The 22469-nt window shown below is 38.2% G+C and overlaps 1 protein-coding gene across 1 annotated transcript; it reads right to left on the bottom strand.

Annotated features, from left to right (window-relative positions):
* Positions 1-4802: 4802 nt before the first annotated feature.
* On the bottom strand, positions 4803-22058 carry LOC148695760 (uncharacterized). Its single transcript, XM_088697390.1, has 4 exons — positions 21673-22058; positions 16516-18678; positions 6898-7862; positions 4803-4820 (listed from the first exon to the last, which is right to left on the bottom strand). The coding sequence occupies exons 1-4, from the start codon at positions 21833-21835 to the stop codon at positions 4803-4805; spliced, it is 3309 nt and encodes a 1102-aa protein (XP_088553516.1). The 5' UTR covers positions 21836-22058.
* Between the last annotated feature and the right edge of the window lie 411 nt (positions 22059-22469).

Raw genomic sequence — 22469 nt, 5'->3', positions numbered from 1 at the left:
TGTGTGAGTGGATGATTGAATGATGCGGCATAGTGATGCGTGATTTATACGCACACAAATTAAACCCTCTTTTTGACAATTGTAGTATAAGTATAAGTAGGGATCGTTCTGGACCGGGGATTAGGAGGGATTGTTAATCACTTGGATTTGACTCAAAAACGTAAAAACACAATATAAAACACTATACTAGACTCAAAGAATGCAAAACTAAACTTTAAATCACTAAGACAAACCAAAGACTCAAAATGCTTTAAAACATAAACTAAATTGAACAATAAGGAAAAAGGGGGGAAGAGTTTTGATTTGACGAAAATTGAAATAACAAAACAAGTTAATAAACTAAGCAGAATGTAAATGTGAATATGGATGATGAATGAAGGCTAGCTAAGGGGTTCTTCTCCACACATGTTATACTTGCATACAAGATTGATTCTCAGTTGGTCTTTCGATAAATTATGAAACTCAATGCTCCAAGTTAATTAGGTCCGCTTAAATTAACTTTCAGATTTCCCTAAATTCATTGGATTGAATGGAATACGCATTACAACCAAATTATTCTTAATCAAAGTCCCTAACTATGGAATACGCATGATAGAGACATTCAACAAAGATCATTAAGTTCAATGAAAATTAGAAGTGTTGACGAGGCATTCGTTACTATGGAATACGCATGAAACTTATGCCAAGAATTCGTTTAACGCGATTGTTTATAAGCAACCTCCACTACTTGTGAATATAAGTTCATAACGATTAGGTGAAACTCACTTATATTCTAGCGTCATATTCATGCATGAAAATTAAGCTTGCAATCTCAATGAACATACATAAATAAGTTATCAATCAAACAGTTAAACGAATTGAATCCACAACTTATGAAATTCCAACCAAAAGTAATCAATTCATATTGCAAATATAAACATAGTTTCGAATCACCCCCTAGCTAAAGCGGGATTAGTTCCTCATTACTTTGAAATCAAAGAAACACCTAAACATTCCAACAACTCAAACTTGAATTGTATGAACGTTTAGGCATTCTTCTCTTCCATTCCTCATACGTACAAAACAAAGAGAATTGAATTTAAACTTTGAAATCAAAGAAACACCTAAACATTCCAACAACTCAAACTTGAATTGTATGAACGTTTAGGCCCTCTTATCTTCCTCGTTGTTGTAGCACAAGGTCTAAGGTGAGGTTTGGGGAATTATGGAAATGGATGAGGAATGGTGGAAGGGGGACTCACGGTTAGGGAATAATGGAAGTGTTTGAGGGGTGTTGTGTTGTGAAATGGAATGAGATGTCCATGAATGAATGAATGCAAGGGTATTTATAGGAGTAGTGGAGGGAACATATGGCTATGTCATTTGTAGGTGAAGTAGGTGGATGTTGTAGGTGAAGTGGATGTTGTAGGTGAAGTAGGTGGATGTTGTAGGTGAAGTAGGTGGATGTTATGTTAAGTGATAAGTGATAAGTGATATGATATGTGGTTATGATATGATAAGTGGTTAAGTGGTGATGATAAGTGATAAGTGATTAAGTGATATGATATGTGGTGATGATAAGTGATAAGTGCATGTGGGTTAACTAATGAAGGAAATGCATGTGCAATGACAATGTGTTAGAATGGATGTGTGTTATGCATGGCATGATTGGGATTAGGAAAGGTTTAAATGTCCTAAAACTAAAGAGAACAAGGTTCCAACACTTTGGCTCCAATTAGGTCTTCAATTTCGTCCAACACTTTGGCTTCAAGCATAAGCTATCCGTCCTTAGCCCAAAAGTGCTCCAAAAGTCTCCAAAATGCATCTTTTTGCTCCTTTAGCCCTTTGGACCTACAAACACACGAAAATAGCTTAAAGTACTAAAATAACTAAAGAAACATAACGTAAATGTACGAGAACAAGCCATTTAAGTCGCATAAATATGCTCCTATCACATAGGGCTGTTTATATAGGCTTAATTAGGCACTCTTAGTGAAGGAAAAGGATTGCACAATCCCATTGAAAAAGGGTTAATTCAGGGCAGAAATCAAATGGGAATTGGATTAGGGAGTTCGGCTAGGATTTAGGAATTCTAGAAGGTTTTGGTGCGGCATGTGTATAGGGCTGAGATAAGGTTTCTAGAAGGGATGGTTTAGGGCAGATTCCTAAACCTAAAGGGCCAAGGATACATGATATTTGTGTAGGAGAAGGATTTGCAATTCCTAAACCTACAAGGAATTGAGTCCTTGCGGCAATTGAGTGGATAAGGTTCCTAGAAACTGAATTAGGTGTTTAATTGTGTAATTAACTCCCTCTAATAAGCTAGGTTTAAGTCCTAACCTGATTTGGATAGGATAGAATAGGATAATGTTAGAGATAGGATAGGATAAGGTTTCTAGGATAGGATAAGATAAGGTTGGATAAGGTTGGATAAGGTTGCTTGTTTCTTGCTTCTTCCTTATCCTCTTTGCATTTGGGCTTCCTCCACCAGATTTGTAGCCTTTCCTAGCCCTTCTTGACTTCAATTTCGTCCATCCTCTTTGCTCCATGGTTAAGCTATCCAATCCATGCCCAAAAATGCTCTAAATAGCCTCAAAATGCTCTTTCTTGCTCCTTTTGCCATTAGGACCTAAAAACACACGAAAATAACTTAAAAGACTGAAATAAATAATAATTAACTCACTAAATGCAAGGAAACAACATAACTAAGTAGCATAAATATGCTCCTATCAAATTCCCCCACACTTAGCTTTTGCTAGTCCTCGAGCAAAACGAAATAAACAAAACACAATCTAGACCTTCCAACATGTACCTCAGGGATTTCCAATGAGCATGACACATTTAAAGAATACCACATTCATAGATTTTAGTTATCCCTACCCTCGAGCATATACTTAACCATAGTTGCCACACACTAGCTCCCATTTAATCAATTAAAACATGATTTTGAATGTAGTAACATGCCTTAGAGAATTCCCTCAATTCCTCACTGGATATACTCTCCATTTTCACACAGATTTTCTGACTACACTCCCTACACTAGGTATATGTGAGAGATTGATTTAAATATGAAAACTAATACTCACATATGTCATAACAAAGAAGGCATTTTCCGGAATTATTAACATGTATATGATCTCATGAATGGAATGCTACTACTTAGACGCGAGAACCAGGGATACCATATGCTCAAACCAATTTTAAACTCCACATATTGAAACACATAACAACCAAGATTGAAGTCAAAAGGGTTTGTAACGGGGCTAAGGTATTTGGCTAACAAAGAAAGGTAAGGATAAACAAGAGTTCTTAAAGCAATAGTAAGCAAAGTAATAAACACTTTAGAATTCACTTTTGAATGCAAAAACCAACTTTGAACACCAAGGGAAGAATCACACAAAACTTAGGGTCAAATTCAAACTTTTGGACCCTTTCTTCAACAATCAATACTTGTGAGTTCATTCTCACTTATTTTCAACTCCTTTTCTTCTTTTTCTTCTTCTTTTTCACGATTTTTTCCTCTTTTTTCTTTTTTTTTTTTTTTTTTTTTTTTTTTTTCGTGCCCTATTCTTTCTTTGGCACACAAACATACTACTCCATGAATTCCTACGAAAATCCCTTCCCCCACACTTGTTTTTCTGCAACTTTTAGATCGAAAGGAATTCCCTCTAAGTCATGCTTTACTATCCTTTAAGAATAAGGGTTTGGATAATCCTAATCTAGGCTTAGGTAAGGATTATGTGGTTAACAAAGAAACTAGGCTAAATAAGGCTCAAAGGGGGTTTAAACCTACAATACAGATGTAAAGGGGTAAGGCTTTTTGGCTCTGGGTTTAAACTAACCAACTTCATCTTATTATTTGTTATGCTAATCAATTTTATGCTTTGAATGAAATGGGCGTGAGTTCTAGTATTTGGAACTATAGTGATGAAACGCATTCTAAGTAGTAACCAAGCAAAGAATGATGAGACCATGCAACGACTTTAGAAAACAAGAAATCAAGATTAATAACTCTCCAAAGAATGTTTAGGCTCAAATCTCTCAGGGTTGTAGCGTTAGTTTTGAGTTTCTTCCTTCAAGCATGTTACAAAAACTGAGTTTTTATTTGTAATTACATGTGAATTCGTGCATGTCAACTATAACCAAGCATAAACCAAAAAGCATATCAAACTTCCATCCATGTTTGTAACTTTCTTTAATAGTCATGCAATTAAAAACCAAATCCTCATCATTGTGTTGGAAGGTACCCTAAGACACAAACATAAAAACAAAACGACTCGAAAAACAACTCTTTTTGGGTTTTTAAAACACTATTTTTCGATTTTTTTTCAAATTTTCGGATTTTTTGTTTAAGACACATAAAAATACTTCAAAACACATTAAAAACACTTAAAAACAGTGAAAAACAACTTTCGAAATGATGGGTGATAAAATCCCACGAATTTGCATGAAAAACACTTTGTTTACCCCCCCACACTTAAACCAAACATTGTCCTCAATGTTCTAAGTATAGACTCACAAACAAACAAACAATTACCACAACTAACAAACACGACAAACATGGCAAAATAAAAGCAATAAAGAGTAGGGTTTAGAAACGCAAATCTGGTTATGGAGTGCCGGAGCTTCCTCGTTCTTCTTTATTTGCATGGGTTGCCTCCCAAGAAGCGCTTGCTTTAACGTCTTCCAGCCGGACGATCCTTTCTCTTAACCTTCAATTGGGCCCACGGCATGGAAGCTTTCTCCATCCACGACATGCTCTTCAAAGTTCTCATAGTATGGCTTCAAACGATGTCCGTTGACTTTGAACTCTTGGCCGGTCTTTAAGCTTTGAATTTGGACTGCACCATAAGGAAATACATTAATAACAACAAACGGGCCAATCCATTTAGAACGTAACTTACCTGGAAACAAACGAAGGCGGGAATTGAAGAGTAGCACTTTCTGCCCTATAACAAATGTCTTGCCACGAATCATCTTGTCATGGAATGCCTTTGACTTCTCCTTGTAAATCAACGCATTCTCGTATGCTTCATGCCTTATCTCCTCAAGCTCATTTAGTTGAAGCTTCCTATGGATTCCAGCGGCATCAATGTCCATGTTGAATGTTCTGACGGCCCAATGTGCTTTGTGCTCCAACTCAACGGGAAGATGACATGGTTTCCCATAAATGAGCCGAAATGGGGACATTCCAATTGGTGTTTTGTAGGCCGTACGATATGCCCACAACGCATCATTCAAACGCAAGCTCCAATCCTTCCGGTTTGGTCCAACGGTCTTCTCCAAAATTTGCTTGATTTCCCGATTAGAAACTTCGGCTTGCCCACTTGTTTGAGGATGGTAAGGTGTTGCCACCTTATGTGTGACGTTATATCTCTTGAGCAAGGCTTCAATGGTTCGATTGCAAAAATGTGATCCTCCATCACTTATAAGAACTCTTGGCATTCCAAATCTAGCAAATATGTTAGTTTTGACAAAATCTGCAACCACTTTAGAATCATTAGTACGGGTGGCTTTTGCTTCCACCCATTTCGACACATAATCAACCGCAAGTAAAATATAAAGGAAACCATGAGATGAAGGAAAAGGACCCATAAAATCAATACCCCAAACATCAAAAATTTCGACACCATGGATAGGTGTCTGCGGCATTTGGTCCTTTGGACCTATATTTCCGGTTCTTTGGCATCTATCACATGTTATGCAAAAAATTCTTGCATCTTTAAATATAGTAGGCCAATAAAAACCACTTTCAAGTACTTTACGTGCCGTCCTTTGAGTGCCAAAGTGACCTCCACATGCATAAGTGTGACAAAACGTTAAAATTGAATTAAACTCCGATTCATGCACACACCTACGAATGATTTGATCCGCACAATATTTCCACAAATAAGGATCATCCCACACATAAAACCGAGCCTCCCTTTTAAGTTTATCACGTTGGTGTTTATTTAGGTCGCTTGGAATTTGTTTAGACACCAAATAATTCACAAAATCGGCATACCATGGCTCACTTACCTCGACGGACATCAATTGCTCATCTGGGAATGTCTCTGGGATAGGTACGGCTTCTTCTTCATGTACCATGCGGCTCAAGTGGTCAGCCACCACATTTTCACTTCCTTTCTTGTCCCGGATTTCGATATCGAACTCTTGAAGTAGAAGCATCCAACGAATAAGCCTTGGTTTAGCCTCCTTTTTGGTGAGTAAGTACTTCAACGCTGCATGATCAGTGTAAATGATAACTTTAGTACCAAGTAAATAAGAACGAAATTTATCTAAAGCAAAAACAACAGCAAGAAGTTCTTTTTCCGTTGTGGAGTAGTTCAATTGGGCATCATTCAAGGTCCGGGATGCATAATAGATGACATGTGGCTGCTTGTTCTTCCTTTGGCCTAAAACGGCTCCTAATGCATAATCCGAGGCATCGCACATAAGCTCGAAAGGAAGGCTCCAATCTGGTGGAATAATGATGGGGGCTGAAGTGAGCATTTCCTTGAGGTGTTTGAAGGTTTTCTCACACTCCTCATCGAACTTGAATGGCACATCCTTTTGGAGAAGTCGGCAAAGGGGGTTGGAGATTTTTGAAAAGTCCTTGATGAATCGCCTATAGAATCCTGCATGTCCAAGAAAAGAACGAACCTCTCTAACCGAAGTAGGAGAGGGTAAGTAGCGTACAAGATCTATTTTTGATTTGTCAACTTCAATCCCTTTGGCCGAAATTATATGCCCTAAAACTATGCCTTGTTTTACCATGAAATGACATTTTTCCCAATTTAAAACAAGGTTAGTTTCAATGCATCGTTCTAGGATTAAAGTGAGATTATGTAAGCAATCGTCAAACGAATCTCCAAATACACTAAAATCATCCATAAAAACTTCAATTATTTTCTCCACAAAATCTGAAAATATACTTACCATGCATCTTTGAAAGGTGGCCGGTGCATTGCATAAACCGAATGGCATGCGACGATAAGCAAAAGTACCAAAAGGACACGTGAAAGTGGTCTTTTCTTGGTCATCCGGAGCTATGACAATTTGATTATATCCCGAATATCCATCAAGAAAACAATAAAAAGAGTGACCGGCTAACCTTTCAAGCATTTGATCAATGAACGGCAAAGGGAAGTGGTCCTTCCTTGTGGTGGCGTTGAGCTTCCTATAATCGATGCAAACTCTCCAACCCGTTTGGATGCGTGTTGGCACAAGCTCATTCTCAGCATTCTTCACCACCGTCACTCCGGATTTCTTTGGCACTACTTGAATTGGTGAGACCCAACGGCTATCCGAGATAGGATAAATCACTCCGCAATCAAGTAATTTGATAACCTCCTTCTTCACAACTTCCATCATTGGAGGGTTGAGCCGACGTTGAGCCTCTCGAGTTGGTTTAGCCCCCTCCTCTAGAAGTATGCGATGCATGCATGTTGTAGGGCTAATTCCCTTAATATCGGCCAAGGTCCATCCTATGGCTGTTTTGTGTTCTTTCAACACGCGAACCAATTTCTCCTCCTCCATTGCCGTGAGTGATGAAGAAACAATGACGGGCAATGTTTCTTTGTCTCCCAAATAGACATACTTCAAGTGACTTGGTAATGGTTTAAGTTCAAGAACGGGTGCCTGAATCACTGAAGGTAATAACTTGTTAGTAGAAACGGGAATTGAAATTGGGTTTGGGGGCTTACCTTGATATTGTGGCGATGATTCAAGTGAAGCCACCATTTCGGCAATGCCATCATCATGCACGGCCAGATTTGATGCTCTACTTATTCCTTCGGCAATTGTGGTTTCAAGTGGGTCTTTGTCCAATGAATCAAGAAAATCCTGCGCCAATGACTCAAGTATATCAATAGAGAAACAAGAATGATCGTCATTAGGATATTGATGCGAGAATTATACGCACACAAATTAAACCCTCTTTTTATCAATTGTAGTATAGGTGCAAGTAGGGATCGTTCTGGACCGGGGATTAGGAGGGATTGTTAATCACTTGGATTTGACTCAAAAACGTAAAAACACAATATAAAACACTAAACTAGACTCAAAGAATGTAAAACTAAACTTTAAAACACTATACTAGACTCAAAGAATGTAAAACTAAACTTTAAAACACTAAGACAAACCAAAGACTCAAAATGCTTTTAAAAACACAAACTAAAATGATTTCTAACTAAATTGACATTAAAGTAAAGGGGGATTTAAGTTTATACGAAAATTGAAATAACGAAACAAGTTAAATAAACTAGACAGAATGTAAATATGAAATTGATGAAATGGAATGAATGGATGATAGAATAGCTAAGGGGGTCATCTCCACATATGTTACACTTGCATAATAAAAAGATTTCCAATTACATTTCAATAAATTATTAAACTCATCACCCCGGGTTAATTAGGTCCGCTTAAATTAACCGTCAAGTTTTCCTTAAGTTAATGAATTGGATGAGTTAGCGCAACGCAATTCACAACATTCTCCAAAAGTCCTTTACGTGAACAGCACAATAAAGATACAATCAAAGATCATTAAGCATTATGAAAACTATAAGTGTTGACGAGGCATTCGTTACTATGATTGCATGAAACTTATGCCAAGAATTCGTTTAACGCGATTGTTTATAAGCAACCTCCACTACTTGTGAATATAAGTTCATAACGATTAGGTGAAATTCACTTATATTCTAGCGTCAAATTCATGCATGAAAATTAAGTGTGCACTCTCAATAAACATACATAAATAGGTTATCAATAAAACAGTTAAACAAATTGAATTCACAACTTATGAAACGTAATTAGAAGTAATCAAATCAAAATGCAAGCATAAACATATATTTCGAATCACCCCCTAGCTAAAGGGGGGTTTAGTTCCTCATACAAAACAAAGAGAATTAAAATTAAACATTGAAATCAAAGAAACACCTAAACATTCCAACAACTCAAACTTGAATTGTATGAACGTTTAGGCCCTCTTCTCTTCCTCTTTATTGTAGCATAAGGTCTAAGGATAGTTGGTTTGGGGGAATGGAAGTGTGGAATGGAGTGAGGAGTGATGGAAATGGAAAGATGGTTTTTGGATTCTAAGGGAGACTCACGGCTAAGAGAGAAAGGGATGTGTTTGTGGTGAGTTGTGTATGAAAATGAGATGTTCATGAATGAATGAATGCAAGGGTATTTATAGGAGTAGTGGAGGGAACATATGGCTATGTCATTTGTAGGTGAAGTAAGTGTGTGAGTTTGGTGAAGTAAGTGGAGGTTGTAGGTGAAGTAGGTGGATGTTGTAGGTGAAGTAGGTGGATGTTGTAGGTGAAGTAGGTGGATGATATGTTAAGTGATAAGTGATAAGTGATATGATATGTGGTTATGATATGATAAGTGGTTAAGTGGTGATGATAAGTGATAAGTGATTAAGTGATATGATATGTGGTGATGATAAGTGATAAGTGCATGTGGGTTAACTAATGAAGGAAATGCATGTGCAATGACAATGTGTTAGAATGGATGTGTGTTATGCATGGCATGATTGGGATTAGGAAAGGTTTAAATGTCCTAAAACTAAAGAGAACAAGGTTCCAACACTTTGGCTCCAATTAGGTCTTCAATTTCGTCCAACACTTTGGCTTCAAGCATAAGTTATCCGTCCTTAGCCCAAAAGTGCTCCAAAAGTCTCCAAAATGCATCTTTTTGCTCCTTTAGCCCTTTTGGACCTACAAACACACGAAAATAGCTTAAAGTACTAAAATAACTAAAGAAACATAACGTAAATGTACGAGAACAAGCCATTTAAGTCGCATAAATATGCTCCTATCAAATACCCCCACACTTAGCTTTTGCTAGTCCTCGAGCAAAACAGAAAAACAAAACAAAAAGAACAAAACACAACCTACACCTTCCAACAATCGTATCAGGGACTTCCAATGCACATGACAAGTTAAAAATCATTATTCTCACAGATTTGAGCCATCTTTACACTTAAGTACATTCTTAATCATAGTCACCACATACTAGTTCACAATTAAGCAATTAAAACACATTTCAAATGTAGTAACATGCCTTTAGAGAATTCCCTCAATTTCTTACTAGATGTACTCTCGTTTTTCACACAGATTTTCTGACTACACACCCTACACTAGGTATATGTGAGAAGATTGATGTAAACATGTAGACGAACACTCACATATGTTATAATAAGGAAAGCATTTTCTGGAGTTAATAAGCATGTTTAGATATGATCTCATGAATGGAATGCTACTACTTAGACGCGAGAACCAGTGATACCATATGCTCATACCAAGTTCAAACTCCACAAATTGAAATACACAACACTGAAGATAGAAGTCAAGGGTTGTAACGGGGCTTGGGGTATGTGGATAACAAAGAAGGGATATGGAAAACAAAGGTTTTTAAAGAAATAGTGAGCAAAGCATTTGAATCAACTTAGAATTCACTTTTGAATGAAAACTCAACTTTTGAACAAAAAGGGAGAATTTAGACAATTTACGCCCAGAATTGGTGTTTTGGAACCTTTCTTCAATCACTTATTCTTTCATTTTTTTTTTTTTTTTTTTTTCAAGCTCTTTTTTTTTTTTTTTTTCTTTCTTTCTTTTCTCTTTTTTTTTTCTTTTCTTTTGAATCTCAAAACATCAACACTTAAACATTCTCTCCCCCACACTTATTTTCTTTCATAATGTAACTCAAAAGGAATTCAATTAAGTCATACTCACTATCTTTTAAGAACAAGGGTGGGGATTGTCCTAAACTAGGCTAGGTGAGGAAAATGTGGGTAAACAAAGAATAAAGGCTAAACAAGGCTCAACGGGGTTAAAACTTACAACATATATGAAGTATGGGAAGTAAGGCTATTTGGCTATGGTGGTGGTCACTACACAACTTCTTCTTGAATATGTGTTATGCAAATCAATAACATGCTTTGAATGAAATGGGCATGAGTTCTAGCATTTAGTTCTATCATGATACAATTGCATTCTAAGTAGCAACCAAGCAAGGAATAATGAGATCATGCAACAACTTTAGAAAATAAAGAATCACAGAAAATAACTCTCCAAAGAAAGTAATGGCTCGAGTCTCACAGGGATGTAGCGTTTGTTTGAGTTTCTTCCTTCAAGCATGTTACAAAAACGAATTTTTTTTTTTCTTTTATGATTGCATGTGAAGTCATACATTATAACCATAACCAAGCATATACCAAGAGTAAATCAAACTTTTCTCTATGTTTATAACTCTTTCTAACCGTCATGCAATTATAAACCAAATCCTTATCGTTGTGTTGGAAGGTACCCTAAGACACAAACACACACACAAAAACAACTTTAAAACAACTCTTTTTGGGTTTTTCAAAACAATTTTTCAAATTTTTATGGGATTTTCGAATTATAAAACAAAACACACTAAAACACTCTAAAACAACTTAAAAACACCTTAAAATAGCAAGGAACAACATTAGAAGTTATGGTGGATAAAACCCTACGAATTTGCATCAAAACACTTTAGTTACCCCCCCCCCCCCACACTTAAATCAAACATTGTCCTCAATGTTTTAAGCATAGATTCACACAAAACATAAGTAAACACACAAAAAGCAACTAAACATATTAAACATGGCATAATGTAATTAACAAAGAGAAGAGTTTAGGGACGCAAATCTGGTTATGGAGTGTAAATTCCCTCTTCTCCTTGGTGATTGCATTGAGGCTTTGATCTTTGTGATTCCACAGGCTTACTCTTGAACTGGTTTCTGCCCATCGTTGATTTTCCTTTGTGCTACTTCTTGAACTGGGCAGCAGGATGGTTCTTTTGGTTTCCCCCGAAGGTCTGAGCTTCCTCCTATTATCTGTTTCTTTGTTCAATCTTTGCAGGAGTGGTCCCTTCTCTGGAAGTGTAACAACCGTTGAAGATGACTACTCGAGAGCAACGCTAGGTAAGCAATCAGGAATAGATTCCAGGCAGTTGGCTCCAGATCGGTAGACTGACTCCAAGTGCCGGGTGATTGCTTCTTTTACTTTGCCATGCAAGTAAGAACAAGGACAAAGAAAAAGACAGGGAAAGAGCATGATATGAGATATTTTTGCTTTTGACCTTGATGATATGAGATACCTTTGCTTTGAAGAAGCGGTGAATGAATCAGCACATGCTTCAATCCGCCGTTTCCTCCTGGGTCATATGTACTCCAGGCATCTGGTATCATCTTTGGGGAAGAAGAAAGAATTGAGTATTTCGAAAGGCTTTGCTGGGAGTGCGCCCTCAGAGGTGAGAGAGAGTTGGGCATTTTCTTCAGGTTTGCCCTGCCATAAAAGACGAAGGTCGACATATATAGAGATAATATCAAGTGGTGGTACCTTTTACCCTTGTCGACAAACGTTTTGATCCCGCAAATCCGGCTTTTTGAAATAGTGGCGCCTCTTCGATCTTTGAATACGCCTCTTCGATTTCTGAGCAGGCGCCCCTTCGATTTCTGAACGACGCCCCTTCGCTTTCTGAACGACACGTGGTAGTGCAGATGCGGCTCCTTTTGACAAAGCTGCACACGTCTTCTGAAAAGCAGAGAAAGCGTCGCCGAACTTTGCGCTTTGTCGGCTAAAGATGTGTAGTTGCGATGATGGCCTCCACGTGTTTTCAGCTTTGTCAGAAATCTTTTGACAAAGTTGAACGCGTCTTCTGAAAAGCAGAGAACGCGTCGCCTAAATTACGCCAGAAATTCCGGCTTTTCGAATTGGTGGACGCGTCGCCTTGGCTTCTTATAGAGCTATCGATCACCACAACAAACACACTCTGAAGAATTCCCATTCTTGAAAATCGACTTCGGCCCTTTGAGAATTAACTTCATCCACCCCATCTCTTTGAACACTTTTGAAAAATGGCAAACCCATCGAACCTTAGCTTAGAATTGAGTCTCAGCAGTGATACGGCCGCGCCGCGTCAAGGTAACGTATGGCGCCCTTCTTTCTTATCTTCTAACGGTCCTCTCACAGGTGAAGACTCCGTGATGCAGGACGCCACAACAGCTACAATAGTAGCTAGGAACCTCCTCACTCCAAAAGATAGTAGGCTGCTGTCAGGACGGTCCGATGAGTTGGCCGTTCAAGAGTCCCTCGCACTTAGTGTTCAGTGTGCGAGTTCTGTATCCAACATGGGCCAACGCCTGCTTGCCCGCTCCCGTCAGGTGGAATCATTGATGGCAGAGGTGGAAAGTCTTAAACAGGAGATCAAACTGCTTAAGCATGAGAATAAAAGTTTGCACGTGCTTGCCAACAACTATTCGACGGGCATGAAGAGGAAGCTTGATGAACTGCAAGAGTCTGAAGGTCGGATTCAAAGTGACCGTCAAAGGTTTTCGTCTTTCCTCCAGAGGCACCTTTTTCCTGGATCATCCAGCGTTTGGCCAAGTATTGAGGCTTCGAATGCTCTATCTTCGATGCCTCTATCTCCGATGCCTTCCGCTCCTATGTCTTCTGCCCCGATGCCTTCCGTCTCGATGCCTTCCGCTTCAAGAGTTTTGCCACGTAGTGGGTCTTTAAGTAAACAACCTTTGTGAAGCCTCGCCACTTTTATTATTATTATTATTATTTTTTTTTTTTTTTTTTTAACATAAATAAAATCAAACGGCATGGAATTGGTCCTTGAATGGAAGGTGATACTTGAAGTGAACCGGCATTGGTTTGAATTCTAATGTAGGTGCCTGATTCATAAAAAACAACAAGTTAGTATAAAATGTAATGGAATTTGAAAAAAATGACTTACTTGTTTTGTCTGACAAGAACTCAATGACAAACACCACTCCTTTGAAAGTTTCAGGGATATTGGACTTGGCCAGATTGCATGTGATGGTTATGACTTGTCCAATGTCATCAAATTCAACTTCTTTGGGCATTGTTGTCTCAAGTATATCCCCTTTGATGAATTCATGAAATTCCCTACTTTGCACCTTTGGAAGGTCTTCCAAGATGTCTTTTTCACTTTCTTCTTCCTTGGAATTCATGAACCTGCAAGGAATAGGGATATTAGGTGGAATGGGGTTAGAACTAATTGGAACAACCTTACTTGAATTAGATGGCGTAGGAGCAATAAGTGCTTCCGGCAAAGGTGCTTCAAATCCTCCCTTCGGATTTACAATGGTTGAACTAGGGAGTTTGCCTTGGTCGCAAAATTGTCCTACGAATTCCGCTATCTGCCCAATTTGCTTTTCCAAGTGATCCAACCTTTTGTCTTCTTGTCGAGCCTCATTGTCTTGATTTTGTGAGCCCTGCACCAAACAAATTAATTCGTTAAGCTTTTGATTATAATCTATTGATGAACTTAAATTTGGTTGGGCATATTGAATATGAGGTTGTGGTGGCTGCCAATATCCTCCTTGTTGAGCATTTTGAGGTTCCCACCACATAGAGTTTGAATGATCACTCCAATCCGAATTGTAAGTATTGGAAAACACGTTATTCCTTGATTGAAGATTAAATATATCAACTCTTTGCATTTGGGACCTTTCCATGAGCTGTGACAAAAGAGAAGCGTTATCAAGTGCCATGTTGTTCTTAACAAACAAAACACAAATAAAAAAAAACTAAATCTAAAAGACAATACAGAAACAAACAATCCAAGGGATTAGCAAATTTTCTAATCCCCGGCAACGGCGCCAAAATTTGATGCGAGAATTATACGCACACAAATTAAACCCTCTTTTTATCAATTGTAGTATAGGTGCAAGTAGGGATCGTTCTGGACCGGGGATTAGGAGGGATTGTTAATCACTTGGATTTGACTCAAAAACGTAAAAACACAATATAAAACACTAAACTAGACTCAAAGAATGTAAAACTAAACTTTAAAACACTAAGACAAACCAAAGACTCAAAATGCTTTTAAAAACACAAACTAAAATGATTTCTAACTAAATTGACATTAAAGTAAAGGGGGATTTAAGTTTATACGAAAATTGAAATAACGAAACAAGTTAAATAAACTAGACAGAATGTAAATATGAAATTGATGAAATGGAATGAATGGATGATAGAATAGCTAAGGGGGTCATCTCCACATATGTTACACTTGCATAATAAAAAGATTTCCAATTACATTTCAATAAATTATTAAACTCATCACCCCGGGTTAATTAGGTCCGCTTAAATTAACCGTCAAGTTTTCCTTAAGTTAATGAATTGGATGAGTTAGCGCAACGCAATTCACAACATTCTCCAAAAGTCCTTTACGTGAACAGCACAATAAAGATACAATCAAAGATCATTAAGCATTATGAAAACTATAAGTGTTGACGAGGCATTCGTTACTATGATTGCATGAAACTTATGCCAAGAATTCGTTTAACGCGATTGTTTATAAGCAACCTCCACTACTTGTGAATATAAGTTCATAACGATTAGGTGAAATTCACTTATATTCTAGCGTCAAATTCATGCATGAAAATTAAGTGTGCACTCTCAATAAACATACATAAATAGGTTATCAATAAAACAGTTAAACAAATTGAATTCACAACTTATGAAACGTAATTAGAAGTAATCAAATCAAAATGCAAGCATAAACATATATTTCGAATCACCCCCTAGCTAAAGGGGGGTTTAGTTCCTCATACAAAACAAAGAGAATTAAAATTAAACATTGAAATCAAAGAAACACCTAAACATTCCAACAACTCAAACTTGAATTGTATGAACGTTTAGGCCCTCTTCTCTTCCTCTTTATTGTAGCATAAGGTCTAAGGATAGTTGGTTTGGGGGAATGGAAGTGTGGAATGGAGTGAGGAGTGATGGAAATGGAAAGATGGTTTTTGGATTCTAAGGGAGACTCACGGCTAAGAGAGAAAGGGATGTGTTTGTGGTGAGTTGTGTATGAAAATGAGATGTTCATGAATGAATGAATGCAAGGGTATTTATAGGAGTAGTGGAGGGAACATATGGCTATGTCATTTGTAGGTGAAGTAAGTGTGTGAGTTTGGTGAAGTAAGTGGAGGTTGTAGGTGAAGTAGGTGGATGTTGTAGGTGAAGTAGGTGGATGTTGTAGGTGAAGTAGGTGGATGATATGTTAAGTGATAAGTGATAAGTGATATGATATGTGGTTATGATATGATAAGTGGTTAAGTGGTGATGATAAGTGATAAGTGATTAAGTGATATGATATGTGGTGATGATAAGTGATAAGTGCATGTGGGTTAACTAATGAAGGAAATGCATGTGCAATGACAATGTGTTAGAATGGATGTGTGTTATGCATGGCATGATTGGGATTAGGAAAGGTTTAAATGTCCTAAAACTAAAGAGAACAAGGTTCCAACACTTTGGCTCCAATTAGGTCTTCAATTTCGTCCAACACTTTGGCTTCAAGCATAAGTTATCCGTCCTTAGCCCAAAAGTGCTCCAAAAGTCTCCAAAATGCATCTTTTTGCTCCTTTAGCCCTTTTGGACCTACAAACACACGAAAATAGCTTAAAGTACTAAAATAACTAAAGAAACATAACGTAAATGTACGAGAACAAGCCATTTAAGTCGCATAAATATGCTCCTATCAGATATTTAATAGTTTCAGAAAGATTGAAATCAATAACTTCCCCATCAAATTCCATCGTTAAAGTTCCTTTGAACACGTCGATCTTAGTGCGGGCTGTTTTCATGAAAGGTCTTCCAAGGAGGATCGGCAATGGTGTAGAATGGGGTGAATCCTCCATGTCAAGCACGTAAAAGTCCGCCGGAAAGATCAAATTGTTAACCTGCACCAACACATCTTCCAAAACTCCTTTTGGATAGGCATTAGAACGATCGGCCAATTGAATAATCACACCATCGTTTTTAAGTTCTCCCAAGTTCATAGATGCATAAATTGAGTAAGGCATGACATTAATTGAAGCTCCTAAATCTAGCATAGCATGTTCAAATTTAGTATTTCCAATAACACAAGGAATTGTAAAACTACCTGGATCTTTGCATTTAGGTGGTAGTTTTCTTTGTAACACTGCCGAAACATTCTCACTTACCTGGACCACCTCTTTGTTTGAAATCCTCTTCCTTGTGGTGCAAAGCTCTTTCAAAAATTTCGCATACTTAGGAACTTGCTTAATTGCATCAAGGAGCGGAATATTGACTTGAACTTTCCTAAAGGTTTCCAGAATGTCCTTCTCATTCTCTTCTTTCTTTGATTGCCTAAATCTGCTAGGGAAGGGCACATTTAGTGGAATAGAACTTGACAAAGTCGAATTTGGATTTACCTTAGGGGTGTTGGACGATTTTAGGGTGGTAGATGGATGCGGCAAGGTTGGTTCCTCCCTTGCCGTGGCCTTTGTGCCTTGTTCATTCTCTTCTTGCAGCAACATGTCCTCTTCTTGACTCGTTTTGGATGGATTTGGGGTGGTTCCAACTTCCTTACCACTTCTCAACGTGATTGCCTTGGCAGATTCGAACCCTCCCTTTGGATTGACAATGGTTGAGCTAGGGAGCTTGCCTTGGTCTCGGAATTGTCCTACAAACTCCGCAATCTGTCCAATTTGTTTCTCTAAGTGGTCCACCCTTTTGTCTTGGTTTAGCATTGCTTTGGTTTGATTTTCTTGCCCCTGAGACAAATTGGTAAGTAACTTAAGAAGTGTAGCATTATCTAAAGACGTACCTTGATTATTTTGGGCGGATTGGGGTGGTATTGGATCATTGCCGTAGGTTTTAGTGTAAAACCCCAGGGGTTGTTGCCTAAAGCCTCCTTGTTGTTGAGTTTGTTGAGGCTCCCTCCACTTGAAGTTTGGATGGTCTCTCCACCCCGGATTGTATGTGTTGGAATATGGATCATTCCTTGGTTGATTTTGGCTTGGAAATCCAATGGCATTTGCATTCTCCCATCCCCCATTCTCAATCAATTGAGGGCACTTGTCCGAAGGATGTCCTTGGATAGAACATACACCGCATACACTTGGACCTTGAATCCTCATTCCTTCGGCCATCTGAGACACAATAGAAGTAAGATTAGCTAATTGAGATTGAATGTCGGATTGGGAACTTACCTCATTCACTTGCTGCCGTGGGGTGTCTCTTTGACCAACACCTTCATATTGTTGTGCATTTAACGCTCTATTTGCAATTAAAACTTTGGCAGCCACGGGCGTTTTGTCAACCAAAGCACCTCCCGCCGAGGCATCTAGCATTTGTCTCTCTATTGGAAGAAGCCCCTCGTAGAAATATTGAATTAAAAGTTCTTCCTTCATTTGATGTTGAGGGCATGATGCAACTAGAGTCTTGAAACGTTCATAATATGCCGGAAAAGACTCTCCTTGGTTTTGTTGAATGCCACTTATTTTCTTCCTCAAAAGAATCACTCTTGAAGTTGGGAAGAATTTCTCTAAGAATGCCCGCTTCATGCTTTCCCAAGAAGTGACGGTTCCGGGTGCCAATTCGTATAGCCAATCTTTAGCCTTTTCTAGAAGAGAGAATGGAAAAGCCTTCATCTTCAAAATGTTCCCATCAACATTGATGGGTGTCATACTCGAACATACCACTTCAAACTCCTTAAGATGCTTGTTTGGATCTTCCATGGACAACCCATGGTATTTGGGAATGTGATGCAACAAGCTAGACTTCAATTCGAACTCATCGGTCTTGCCTTGGGCAGCCATAGGATATTGAATGCACAAAGGTACGGCATTGTCTAGTCCCGAGGCCGAAAGTTCTTTGATTGTTCTATTGTCCGCCGCCATGCTTTCTTCTTCTTCAAATTCAGATTCGGAATCTGAACTTGAACTAGGTGGATAAGGTTCCGGTTGCTTCCTCTTTCTTCTCAAAGTTCGTTCAAAATCGTCGTCAAAATCCAATATGTTTGCACGAATAGGTTGAGAACGACGAGTCATAAACTAGTACCTGAAAATAAAGAACACAACCAAATCAGCAATCTATAGGCATGGCACACTAAAAACAACACAAAGACAACAAAAAGACACTAAAAAGACACGACACAAACACAAGGGATTAGCAAGTTTGCTAATCCCCGGCAACGGCGCCAAAATTTGATGTGAAAATTAACTTGACACACAAATTAAACCCTATTTGTGACAATTGTAGTAGATATGTAAGTAGGGATCGTTCTAGACCGGGGATTAACTAGGGATGCTAATCTATGTAAATAAGACTCAAAAACACTAAATTAGACTCTATGGACTCAAAACTAACTTTAGACACTTAAAACAGCAACCAAGACTCAAAAAGACTCACTTTTAGACTCAATAAAGGTTTTGGACGAAAATAGGACTTGACTAGACTCAAAAGACTCAAGGAAACCAAGTTTTGACTCAAATATGAAGACTAAATAACATGGGGATTGTTTTTGACGAATTTTAGACTCAAAATAAAAACTTATTAGAAAACACTTTTGAAAAACGAATTTAGGTAAAACAAATGGGTAAAAGGCTAGTTAGAGGGTCCTTCTCCACACATGATATATGCATACAAACCAATGTCCAGTTATTACTCCTTTAGACTATGAATGACAACGCCCCAAATTAGTTGCATCGCACAACTAACTCTCAAGTTTTCCTTATTTCATTGAATTGAATGAAAACGCATTACAACCAAATTATCTTTTTCAAGTTCTTTATATGAGATGCATAACAAAGATACATATCAAAAGTCATTAAGCTTTGTGAAAACTATAAGCGTTGACAAGGCACTCATCACTATGAAACGCATGAGATTTGTACCAAGGATTTACTTAACGCGATTGTGACTAGCAACCTCCACTACTTGTGAGTATAAGTGAATAACAATTACGTGAAACCCTCCTAGACTCTAGCATCAAGTTTATGCATGCAAATTAAGTGTTAACCCCCAACCCACATACATAAGCCAGTTTTAATAACTTAGATAAGCAAATCACATTCATGCCTTAAGTAATAATAACCGAACGTAATTAATTCATATAAAACATATAATCATGGCTTCAAATTCTCCTCTAACTAAAGAGAAGTTAGTTCCTCATGTTCGCAAAACAAAGATAATTAAATTTAAACATTGAACTAAGTCTAAGGATAGAAAGAACCAAGAAAAACGCTCCACACTCCAATGGCATGCACGGCACTCCCTTGGATGGCAGGTTGCACAATTCCTCCTTTCCTTGCTTCCTTGCTTGCGGCACTAGGGTGTTGTAGAATGGATTGTGGTGTTTGATGGATGAAAGTATGAATGAATGAATGTGTGAGTGGATGATTGAATGATGCGGCATAGGGCTGTTTATATAGGCTTAATTAGGCACTCTTAGTGAAGGAAAAGGATTGCACAATCCCATTGAAAAAGGGTTAATTCAGGGCAGAAATCAAATGGGAATTGGATTAGGGAGTTCGGCTAGGATTTAGGAATTCTAGAAGGTTTTGGTGCGGCATGTGTATAGGGCTGAGATAAGGTTTCTAGAAGGGATGGTTTAGGGCAGATTCCTAAACCTAAAGGGCCAAGGATACATGATATTTGTGTAGGAGAAGGATTTGCAATTCCTAAACCTACAAGGAATTGAGTCCTTGCGGCAATTGAGTGGATAAGGTTCCTAGAAACTGAATTAGGTGTTTAATTGTGTAATTAACTCCCTCTAATAAGCTAGGTTTAAGTCCTAACCTGATTTGGATAGGATAGAATAGGATAATGTTAGAGATAGGATAGGATAAGGTTTCTAGGATAGGATAAGATAAGGTTGGATAAGGTTGGATAAGGTTGCTTGTTTCTTGCTTCTTCCTTATCCTCTTTGCATTTGGGCTTCCTCCACCAGATTTGTAGCCTTTCCTAGCCCTTCTTGACTTCAATTTCGTCCATCCTCTTTGCTCCATGGTTAAGCTATCCAATCCATGCCCAAAAATGCTCTAAATAGCCTCAAAATGCTCTTTCTTGCTCCTTTTGCCATTAGGACCTAAAAACACACGAAAATAACTTAAAAGACTGAAATAAATAATAATTAACTCACTAAATGCAAGGAAACAACATAACTAAGTAGCATAAATATGCACCTATCACTCCTAATCCCCGGTTAAGAACGATCCCTACTTATACTTATACTACAATTGACAAAAAGAGGGTTTAATTTGTGTGCGTATAAATCACGCATCAGCTGCCATAGGGGTTTTATCCACCAACGCGCCTCCCGCCGAAGCATCAAGCATTTGCCTTTCAATGGGAAGAAGACCTTCATAGAAGTATTGAATTAGAAGCTCCTCCTTCATTTGATGTTGAGGACATGATGCAACAAAGGTTTTAAAACGCTCATAGTATGTTGGAAAAGACTCCCCTTGACTTTGTTGAATTCTGCTAATCTTCTTTCTCAAGAGAATGACTCTTGAAGTAGGAAAGAACTTTTCAAGAAACGCCCTCTTCATGCTCTCCCAAGAGGTGACCGTTCCGGGTGCTAACTCGTATAACCAATCTTTGGCCTTCTCCACAAGTGAGAACGGGAAAGCCTTCATCTTCAAAATGCTACCATCAACGTTACCTGGAGTCATGCTTGAACACACTATCTCGAACTCCTTCAAATGCTTGTTGGGATCCTCCATGGATAGTCCATGGAATTTTGGAATGTGGTGCAACAAGCTTGACTTCAATTCAAATTCGTCGGTCTTGTCTTGAGCCGCCCTTGGGTATTGGATGCACAAGGGTGCGGCATTGGCCAATCCCGAAGCGGAAAGCTCCTTGATTGTTCGGTTGTCCGCTGCCATGTCTACGTCACCCACTCTTGCCGTCCGTTCCTCTTCTTCAAATTCAGAAACGGACTCGGAACTTTCACTTGATTCGCTAGGTTCTGGGTTCTTTCTCTTTCGTCTCAACTCTCGCTCGAAATCGTCGTCAAAGTCCAAGATATGTTCACGAATCGGATGAGAACTCCGAGTCATAAACTAGTACCTAAAACAAGAAACAAAACAAGATTAAGAATCTGGAATAAAATAAAACAAACGAAAATAAAACAATCCAAGGGATTAGCAAAGTTGCTAATCCCCGGCAACGGCGCCAAAATTTGATGTGAGAATTATACGCACACAAATTAAACCCTCTTTTTATCAATTGTAGTGAAGAATGTAAGTAGGGATCGTTCTGGACCGGGGATTAGGAGGGATTGTTAATCACATGGATTTGACTCAAAAACGTAAAAACACAATATAAAACACCAAACTAGACCCAAAGAATGCAAAACTAAAGTTGAAAACACTAAGACAAACCAAAAGACTCAAAACAGCACCAAAACACTCAAAACTGCCTTAAAAACACAATCTGGGCAGTTTTGAGCACTTTGACTACTTTGGACGAAATTGGGTAATAAATTGATTCAAAACACTTAGAAACACAAACTAAGACACTTTCTAACTAAATTGGACACTAAAGTAAAGGGGGATTGAGGTTTTGACGAATTTGAAAACAAAACTTAAAACTTTGTAAAACGAACAGATTTTTAAACGAATTTGGATTTAATGAATGGAATGAAGGCTAGCTAAGGGGTTCATCTCCACACATGCCATACTTGCACACAAA

Source organism: Pyrus communis, chromosome 7 (assembly GCF_041283825.1).
Source record: "Pyrus communis isolate YQ-2024b chromosome 7, ASM4128382v1, whole genome shotgun sequence".
Classification (NCBI taxonomy): domain Eukaryota; kingdom Viridiplantae; phylum Streptophyta; class Magnoliopsida; order Rosales; family Rosaceae; genus Pyrus; species Pyrus communis.
This window is presented reverse-complemented; position numbering and strand designations above follow the sequence as displayed.